The sequence below is a fragment of the Erpetoichthys calabaricus genome, chromosome 4 (assembly GCF_900747795.2).
Source record: "Erpetoichthys calabaricus chromosome 4, fErpCal1.3, whole genome shotgun sequence".
NCBI lineage: Eukaryota > Metazoa > Chordata > Cladistia > Polypteriformes > Polypteridae > Erpetoichthys > Erpetoichthys calabaricus.
In genome coordinates, this window is record NC_041397.2 from 204,909,969 (window position 1) to 204,920,809 (window position 10,841).

Consider the following 10,841-nt stretch of genomic DNA (forward strand, 5'->3'; position numbering starts at 1 on the left):
TATGATCTTGGGGACACTAACTACGGTGGAAAGGTTAAGTTCTGCAAGTTGCAACACTTTTTTCTGTCATCATTGCATACATTACTACATTCAGCAGCAGGCAGTATTTGGAAGTACTAATGTCATAAATAGAAGAAGTGTAATTTAATGAAAAACATATGAAGATGTTCATGGAAACAGCAGAAATGATCAAAAGTCACTTTAATATGAGGGCTGCTACCAAAAATGCCATTTACTTTTACCTTGTATGGATTTCAGCATCGTGTTACTCCAGACATGCTATGCTACAACACTTCTGTATTTTGAATGTATTTTACTGTACATCACTACCATGATAAGCATTTTTATAATGTTTTAATTGTTAGTTTGTTTTCTCATTTATAAAAAAAATTTCCATGGTACTGCTCTGTTTTTTGGTTAATGGAAACACTTTTCCAGTGTCCTAAAATATATTTAGTTCCTGATCTTATTCTGCTTCACTCTTGAACTTGAGAACTCTGATTTGCTGTAAAATTCATCTTAGAAACAAAAGTTACTTTCTTTCTCACTATATATAATGGTAAATAACTGACATTTCAGATTTTTTTAATATTAATGGATTATTATATTAATGGATTTAAAAATCACCATTTTAATAAGCTTTTTAAATATCAGGAAAGCATACTTAGTTACCTAAAACAACATGCATCTTTTGGAGAATGACTGTTTGCCAAACAGCTCTTAAAACAAAGGTGCAATGAAAAATAAGCATTACAGTTAAGTGTATATTTTTGGTGAATATGTAAAGAGGGAAAAGTATTCCATATAGCTTAATCCTGTATTCTACTCTTTGACCACTGGACACGGACAGCACTCAAACAGTGCTCCACTCTACAAACTTACCATATCTTGCTATTCTGCACACTTGATTTAGCTTTCACAAGCTCATTTTTTATTTAAATTATAAACCACTAGCCGGCAGCACTCAACCAGCGCTCCAGTCTACAAACTTATCATATCTTGCTATTCTGCACACTTTATTTAGCTTTCACAAGCTACTTTTTTATTTAAATTATAAACCACTAGCCAACCTGCGGCACAGCATATGCCGCATAATTATGTATTGATGGGTTAACACTTCCTGAAAGACACAGTTGTCCAAATGGGGTGGGTTTGAGGATACGACTGTAAGTGAATGCAAGGATGGAACTCTGGAGAGAGGGCGGGGAAGCGGGCCCGAGAGGATTCGGGTCCTAACCGTCCAACGACGGGTCGGCACAACCAGTTACGATCCTTCCGCAGGTTCACCTACGGAACCTGTGTTAGGACATTTACATCCTCTAGATAGGCAAGTTCGATCGTCTGACACCCATTCCGCCCCCACCATTCTAGTCTGCTGATTTCTTAAGTCATCTACTTAGTCATCGTTCAGTACACACTGCCTGCTCATGTGTCCGCCCCCAACTCCTCACCTGAATTGCTTTCGTCTGTGTACAGTCCACATGCACTTGAGTCACGTTGACTGTTCATTTTCCACACACCGCCTCAGTCGCATGCACCAGTGAGCCACGTTCGGGCCGGGTGAGGTTTCCCGTGTTGAGTCAAATTAAGCCACAGGCTCCACACCTGGTGGTATCCTTCCGTCAATTCCTTTCAGTTTCAGCTTTGCAACCATACTCCCCCCGGAACCCAAAGACTTTGGTTACCCGGGTTGGCTGCCCGGCGAGTCATGGGAATAACACTGCCGGATCGCCAGTCGGCATCGTGTATGGTCGGAACTACAACGGTATGTGATCTTCTTCGATCCTCCGACTTTCATTCTTGATTAATCAACACATTCTTGGCAAATGCTTTCGCTCTCACGCCATGGTCGGCTGTTTAGTGAATTGGTGGGCGGGGCTCTCTTGCGTGCATCTTGCTTGCCATGGACTTAGTGAATTATATATAGATGCTTCTTGTGATTTGTTTTTAAAATGTTGATTTTTTTTTTTTAATTTAGCAGAATTTTTATGTAGCTGTTAATGAAAATGTTTGGCAGTTAAAAAAATATAGTGAGGAGAAAATACTTTTAAGAACATTACATTCAGTCCATTCAGTAACTCCGTTTGTGAAATACAAATTTACTTACCATGCCTCTACTTGTCTAAAATATATATAGATGGGCACGGACTTCACGTTTATTGTGCTCAAGGATCAGAAAGATACAAAACAGAGTGGAGGGCTGGTGGAGAGGGAAGAATGTAACAAGTGTACTGAATGTGTGTGTTTAAGTAATCATGAGTGATTCTGTTTGGCTTTCATATATACGTTACAGACACTTTTTTCTTTGATCATGTCACTTTCCATTCACAGAAGAACCAATTTTTGTGAAGGGATGTGTTTTCCAAATGAAAGCTGTGTCAGTGCATGACTCTTAAGCACTGGGTGATTTGCAGAAGCACCCCAAGCAAAAAAATCAAAAACATTAATAATAATGTAGCATACAAATGCACAAATGTACATGTAACAATGAGCTCTTTTAACCTAATTTCAAATTTTGAAATATTTACTTATTTTTACACTTTTCTCATTTGCTCTGGACCATTTTCTGAATGACTACTAAGGTTCTCAAAATTATTAGTGAAAACCCCACACCATTCAGTCACGGTTTTAAATGACTGCAACTGCTTTAGTATAATACTTGTTAAATTAGCACAATTATCACTTGACAGTCATGCTGCTACACTGGATAATATTTCTTCTGAAAAGAATAGTTTACAATGGATAATATTTCTTCTGAAAAGAATAGTTTAACTGTAAAATGTATATTGGCGTCTATGCATTGTGCAAATCATCACATGTAAAAAGGTTTATACAACTGTGAAAAATTGGTCAAGCGTGTATTTAAACAAAATTATGTTGATGTGGTAAGTAATGACTACTGAATTTATAAATTAGTTGCCAGGTGAGTCTTGACATTCATTTACAAAGAGGAGATTCCAACATGTTAGCTAAACAAATGAAAGACAAAATGAACCGATTCTACAGGTGAAATTCATAGGAATTGGCAGTCATATTTATGTAGTTAGAGCAAAGTTGAATTAGGCAGAACCACCCTTTCAGCTGGATACTGACCAGAGGCAACTGCCTGCTTGTGAAAGACAAAAGGGAGTAAGGGCTTGTTTAAACTTCATGCTCAGAAAGCGTACGCATCATGGCTGCCACGCATTCGCAGCGTTCACTTGACGTGTCCTCTGAGCATGTCCTCAGAAATTAAGGCAACGCGCGCGTAAGTTGCAGTACCAGCAAAAAGTCAGGGGGTGGAGTGTAATAAAAGTTGGAATGTGACGTCAGAGTCTCTGTTTACTATCAACATGTGACAGAAAGCCACTATGTAGATCTTATGGGATCGATGTGCACGCTTTGATGTTTGATGAATGGTTTGATGTGGTGAAGCAAAATGCCGACATACAGATGTATTTGTGGTTTTTTTATATTCAAGCTTTGCATATTCCTGATTGTAATGACACGATACATGTTAAAAGTCTCACATACCATCTTTTGTGCTGTCTTTTTTTTTTTTTTTTGCAACTTCACAACAGCAATATAATTTACAGCACTGTATTTGAGCCACAGAGAAAACAAATTAAGGACATGGTGAAAAGGTGTATTTTGTGATTAAAGTGGAAATTTCGGCTTTAATCTTGAAATGTTCACTTTAACCTCATAGTTTACTTTATCATTAAAGCAGACCATCGTAAACGTCATCCCAGTTGTTAATCACTAGCTTCTGGGGCTTCCTACAATCTGACAGCAGGGGCAAACAGCAATAGATCACCACACAGAACACATTAAATGTATGATATTCCAACTCTCTGCACATTTAGAATCCTTAGATTTATACTTGATATCACATTCATGATGAAATGCATTAAAGTATGTATGTTACATTTTACAAATAAACCATTCATTTTGTTTAAATAATGAATACTGTTAATAATTACGCACATGGGGTGACACTGTGGCGAAGCGGTAGCACTGCTGTCTCACAGGGAGTCAAGTCGCTGGTATTCCCTGCCTGGAGTTTACATTTTCCTGCTGGGTTTCCACAGTGTGCTTCGGTTTCTTTCCAAAGATGTGCAGATTTGGTGACAGTAAAATGACACTAGTGTATGTGAGTGCTTGAATTCACCTTGCGATGATCTGATGCTCCGTCTAGGGATTGTTTCTGCCTCATGTTAAATGCTAGCTGGAATGGGCACATCCCTGGATTGATGGATTTAATCATTAAACATCCTTTTCAGAGATATTGCGGTAAGGTGTCATCGGAATTTAATGGGGGTTCCAGGCAATTCACAACACAGCAAAGCCAAACCTGTTCTCACCATGATAGTATCTCGCACTGCCACCTGGTAGATTCTTCCAGATTTACTTAAAGTACGCGCACAAGTATAAACAGTAAAATGCTTGCGTAGCAGGAGCATCCACTGGAGCATGCGTAGTGTTGCGTGAAGTATAAATCTGGCCTAAGTGTAAATGGAGGTATGGGGAGTGGAAGACAACAACACAGAAGGAGAGGTAGAAAAAGGCAAAGACACAGATTTCTTACCAATGAAGTTATGGGCCGCAATTGTTGACCATGTCATAAACTATGATCATACACTAATCCGACGACCACACCCTACTATTGATCTGTTCAGTGTCATTAATAAACCAGATATTCCGGAGGAAAGACAGGTGTGTAGTTTTACAATACTGTCAATCTCCATCCTCCAACTTTTATTGTCTGTATATTACATTTAAGATCAATGCCTGCCAGCAATCACTTACTTTAACTTAATTTTCTTTTTTGAAATCGGTAATTTCAGCAAAAAAAATCAAAATAAAATGTTTTCACAGGAAAACTGTGGTAATGATTCCATTCTGTCAAACATACATGCATACAGTAGTTTTCCCTAGTGTTCTCTTAACTAAGAGGCTTATGTTTTAGTATAACCTTACATGTTCAAGCACAGCTTGAAACATGGACAGATGGCAAAATCTACATTGCCATTCTAACAGAAACTCATTTAACATATTTTAGGGATGTTAAAATCAAATTAATTGGGTAAACATTTAGGATGATAAATGAGACACATGCAGATGTTTACATGTAATTTGGAACTTAATGAAAAATTATAACAGTTGAAAACTAACAGATTTAAATTTCAAAGCTTTTTTTCATATATTTATTACCGATATGGAATGTCTGCTAGCAGGGCGGAATGGCTACACTAGATATTTAGTGTTTTACACTTAAAAATATTAATCATTCCAGTGCTAATACACAGTATGAAAGAAAGCATAGTCACCAAATATGAGGTATGAGTATTAAATGTAGAAACAAAAACAAACAATCTCATAATATGTAAATACATAAAAGCCGGAGAATGGTATGGGAAACCTTTCACAAAAACATGAGACGATAAATGAAACTTGTGAAACAACATGGCTTAATGAGCTATTCTTAAACTCAATATTAAAGCCCCTGATTCTCCACATAACAGAAAGGCCTTTTTTTAATTAGGGTAATTTCTTTCTCATATCTTGGCCCATTTATAAATATGTACTTGTCTTTTCCATCACACATAATATCAGTGTGCTCATACAGTACTACGGACTCCAGTATCTCTCTACTTTGATTGCTGCTTGACTATAATTTCACTGTTACTTCCATTCCTGTGTTATAAAGGGACCAGTACAGGAACACTTTTTGCATTTGCAACCTCCTGTTGTGAATGTCATTGAAGCTTGCAAAATGAGGAGGACCATACAGAAAGGTTTCAACAACCATTTTTACTTAGGACTACCATATCAAGTTATCACAAAACAGATACTAGATTTGATTGACTTCTTTAAATTTGATTATAGCTTCTTTCTCAAATTGCAGGTCAATGCTATATCATAATCTCATTCTTAGTCACCAAGAAGACCACAGGTAAAACACTGCGCTGTAATGGATTGAAACCTTGCAGCGCCTGCAAGGTCCCCCTGCTCAAGAAGGCACATGTACAGGCCCAGATGTTCACTGGCAAACTTAAGAAGGCCCTATACATGTGCCTCCTTGAGCAGGGGGACCTTGCAGGCGCTGCAAGGTTTCAATCCATTACGGCGACTGTGGTCCCAACTGCCTTCAGATCATTAAGTTCATCCGGTGGAGTTTTGGGCTGATTCCTCACCTTTCTTATGATCATCCTCACCACATTAGGCAAGATCTTGGATGGAGCTCTAGACAGAGGTTGATTTATGGTCATTTTATATTTCTTCCTAAATAAATAAAATTTCTTCTGAATAATTGTACTAACAGTTGTTACCTTCTCATCAAGCTTCTTGCTGATGGCCTTTTAGCCCATTCCAGACTTGTGCAGGTCTACAATCTTGTCCCTGACATCCTTTGACAGCTCGTTGGTCTTGCCAATGGTTGTGGAGAAGTTGGAATGGAAAAAATTGATATTGTGGACAGGTGTGCTTTATACACATCACATAACAAGTTGAGATCAGGAGTATCTGTAATTGATTGATTGACTGATTGTAATCTGTGTGCCACACGGGCACACAGCCAATCTATGGGTGCCAGAATTCTGGGTTGGTTGTAGGAGATCAAACACTTATTTCTATCAATGACATGCATATCAATTTATAACTTTTATGTAATGCGTTATTTCTGGATTTTTGGTCAATATTCGGCCTCTCTTCTTTAAAATGAAACTACCATAACAATTAGAGACTGTTCATTTCTTTGTAAGTGAGCAAACTTACAAATTCAACAGTGGATCAAATGATTATTTCCCCCAATGTAAGTTCTTTCAGACTGAGATCAACAACAAAATGCGACAAGATGTACTAAAGATCTCTAGCTTGTATAACAGAAGGCTGACTCCACCAGATATCAAGCACATCTAGAAAAGTCTTCATTAAGCAGGGCTGACAGGTCATGTACCAGCTTGTAAAAATTTAAAAGGCTTTAAAAATGTATAAAATAAAAAAGGGAATAACCGTAAGAAACACATTAATAATGCTCAAAGCACACTCACTAGATTACTTACCTCATTTGCGCCACTGAAAAGAGGTTCTCCAGTGTGCATCTCTACAAGAATGCAGCCAAGAGACCACATATCAATTGCAAGATCATAAGGCATTCCCAGCAGCACCTCAGGGGATCTATAAAACCGACTCTGGATATACTGATATATCTGATAGAATAAAATAAAACAAATTCATTTAGATTTTAAAATCTAGAAAAAAAGTAGTAAACAAACCAGGAAATATAACAAAAACAGTTTTCATCGGTACTTTTCTAAAGAAAGAAATATCAAACAATCTGGCAAGGAAAGAAATTAAAAACATCATTGTGGATTTTACACAGAAACATTACATTTATCCTACTGTACAGAGAATTAAAAATATTTAAACAGAAGTCATTATAATGTGAGTAATACAAAAGCAACAATTTTAAGTAGTAAAAAAAAAAATCCAAAATAATACCCACCCTTTGTCCTAATTGGCAAGAGCTTCCAAAGTCAACAATTTTGATGGCGCTTCTTTTAGGGTTACATAAAAGAATGTTTTCGGGTTTTAAGTCACAGTGGATGATGCTCAGTTCTGGTGTGGCAAGGAAAAGAAGTGCAGTGCTCATCTGCTGAGCAAACTTGCGTGTCAAGTTCAAAGAGACACCACGAAAATTTGTGTTGCGCAGCAAATCATAGAGGTTGTATGAAAGCATCTCAAAAACTAGGCAGAGGTGGTTCCGGAACATAAAGTGACGTTTAAGGTGAACTAAAAAAAAAAAAAAAAAAAAAAACACACACACAAAACACAAGATAGGACGTTTTAATACAATTCATTTGCCCAGTCAGTTTAGGACTATTTATAAAGACAAAAATCTAGAATAATCAAAAGATATAGTTATGTAAAAGATCATATTTAGTATGACATTATCACAACATCTTTATTAACGTAGGAAGTCAAACCTAAACATTCAACTACAGCATTGTTCGTTTTTAGGTGGTTATATTCATTGTATTAAAAACTTAGTTTAAACATTCTGCATTAATGAATTTAATCATATATACATATATATGTATGAATGTATATACACTCACACACACTACCAAAATCAATTACAAAAAATAGGGAGGAAAAGAACACTTTTACCTATATAGTATTTCATTTCTGTATCATGTTTGTTCATTAGCTCAAGAAGTCGTACTTCTATCTGGGCTTGATTTAGGAATGCCTTCTTGTTCTTGATTATCTTAATTGCCACCCATTCTTGCTCCACACGATCATATGCCTTAACAACCTGTCAAAAAGTTAAACCAAACACATAAAATACTAGTATTTGGATAACAAAAAGGGATTTTTCCAAAATACTAAAAATAGTACAATTTAGAATGTGAGTGAATGTTTGTAAAATTTGAACACAGACAGAAATGTTATTTAAAACTGATAAAGCAGTAACTTTCCCTAACATATACTTCTAACAACATGCTTAATATACTGAATGAACTTAGAGCTAACAAACAACTTGGTATATATGAAAACTAGAAAGCTCTTACAGAAAGATGAATTAGTAAAAGTTAAGTAACCATTTTACTGCATAGAATTTTTCATATAAATATTTTTTACAGTTATACTGTACTTCAAAACAAATACTATAAATGTTTGAAAGGTGTATAGTGTCAAACTTTCTAGCACCACTGTACACTTGGGTCACTGATACTTCACACTAAGGTTAGTGTCTTTTAGACATTAAGCCATCTAGTCAACTGTGACAATTTAACATTTTTGATGTAGTGTTGCAATGTTCTTCTCATATTTTGTAAGCATTTAATTGTATTTTGACAAGTGGCAAGATTAAATGTAATGGTTATGATGCTGTAAATGTTATCATTGTTAGAAAGACACACAGACACTGGGCATGGTGTAGCATACACTTTCCATCCATAATGCTTGTTTGTTGGGCAGAAAACTAGCTCCAGTATTTCACAGAACAGCCTAAGAAAGGCAACTGCCATTATTAACATCATCTACAAGGATAAGTGCTTCATAGGTACTGAATAATCAGTTCAGCTGAGTTCTGAGAAAACAGCAAGGCCTCTGAACATGCACATCAAAGAACTGTGCATTTATGTAGAGACTTAATGCAACTTGTTTTGGTTGGAGGCAGAATCACTACAGTTCAGCATACTTTACCTGTGCCAGCAAAGTGTAGTCAGATTAATTTGCAGAATAGGGAAATTAATTTCAAGGACACCATAAGAATAAAGATTCAGTCAATCAGTGCTTCTTATAAAACTCCAGACTGCCAATTTGTAATCTATGGCTAATTAGCACATTAATATGCTTATGACAACAATACCTATATTTTGCTGCAAATATTTTTCTCCTCGTCTACTTAAAGACTACTTATGCAAGACGTCAAGCTTTTTGGGGTTGCCATCTAGACCTGAAAAAAATATTTTTAAGCCATATTTTGTGCAGGAAAGGACACTCTTACAAAAAAGAGTTAAACCAATATGTGTCTTCAGGAAAAATGATTACAAAGGGTTAAAATTGTACATACTACATCAACCAATCTCAGTGGTTCACCATTCTAATGGGGTACGAGAGGTCAAAGATACTCCTTTTCACAATCAATCAATAAATAAATAAATAAGGATCAGTAAAATAGACATGTAGAATGTTGTTTTATGCTACCTTGTTGATCATGAACATTTTTGATACTTGATTTTATTTGTTTGTTTTAAAGAACCGATGGTCCTATCCCTCTAAGAGCCATTCTCAAAAGGTTAAAAATGAAATTTAAAACAAAAGCATATGAGGTGTCATTTTAAACTAGTCCAAGGTTGGTGATTAGGAATATGAGGTTACTGTTGATCCTTAATAAGAGATATAGCCCTCTATGGACCTCTATCACAGGGTGAGAAATTACACATTTCTATTACAATTGAGAATACTTACACTTTACACATTTAAATTGAAGCACCCAGTTTAATATTTCAAATGTATGATGCAACTATTTTGTTTATTGTATACGTCTGCCTCATGAAGCATTTTTCTTATGAACAAAAACAAATTAGGGCAGTTTACTGTAATTTGGACATTTCTTTTTAAAAACTACATAAACTACTATTCTGCTACTATAAATGTATCACAATGAATGTTGAAAAAAGACTAAAGTAGGCTTTAAAAATATTTTCTGCGTATTTTGTAATTCAGAAAAATAGAACACCAGCTGAAGACTAACCCAAAAAACACAAATTTCAAGAAATAAATAATATAAAGTCAAGAATCTCTTAATGTACGGTTTTCTTTCGATTAATCTCTATTTATACATTGCTGGAGCTCTTTATCAAAGGAATATGGTTACCTGCCCAAAGGATCCCTTGCCTATTAAAGAATCGATTTCATAGCGTTCCATCCATTTTTCTCCATTTTTAACTATATAATCATAGTTATCGTCATCATATCCATCATTGTAAACCTTCCGTTCCTTCTTGTGACTTGAATCATCTCCCTGACCTTGCTGGTGCCGTCTTTTCTTTTTTGCATAGTATACCTAAAACAGGAAAAAGATCAATCTACTTAAACACTGTTAACATTATATATATATATATATATATATATATATATATATATATATATATATATATATATATATATAAAGAAATAATCCTTTCAAATTAAGAATGTAGACTATTGAATTAATAACTTCATATTTCATCTTCCCAAAAAAACTGCTCAGAACAATACTGTACAACTCCAATAAGCCTTGCTGTTGAGGTGGAGCATTATAGGCCTCTGAGCAAAGTAGTGAGCGGAGGTCCCTGTTTTGATAACAA

At 35.7% G+C, this 10,841-nt stretch overlaps 1 protein-coding gene across 6 annotated transcripts in view; it reads right to left on the minus strand.

Annotated features, from left to right (window-relative positions):
- The window catches only part of dyrk1aa (dual-specificity tyrosine-(Y)-phosphorylation regulated kinase 1A, a), a 185,338-nt gene that overhangs the window by 19,734 nt on the left and 154,763 nt on the right, over positions 1–10,841 (minus strand). For all 6 annotated transcript variants that reach the window (XM_028800218.2, XM_028800219.2, XM_028800221.2 and 3 more), the window contains exons 7-10: positions 10,370–10,558; positions 8,152–8,299; positions 7,487–7,773; positions 7,044–7,190 (exon numbers count right to left, since the gene is read on the minus strand). In XM_028800218.2, coding sequence (XP_028656051.2) covers positions 7,044–7,190; positions 7,487–7,773; positions 8,152–8,299; positions 10,370–10,558 — 771 coding nt within the window. The remainder of the gene's footprint in view (positions 1–7,043; positions 7,191–7,486; positions 7,774–8,151; positions 8,300–10,369; positions 10,559–10,841) is intronic.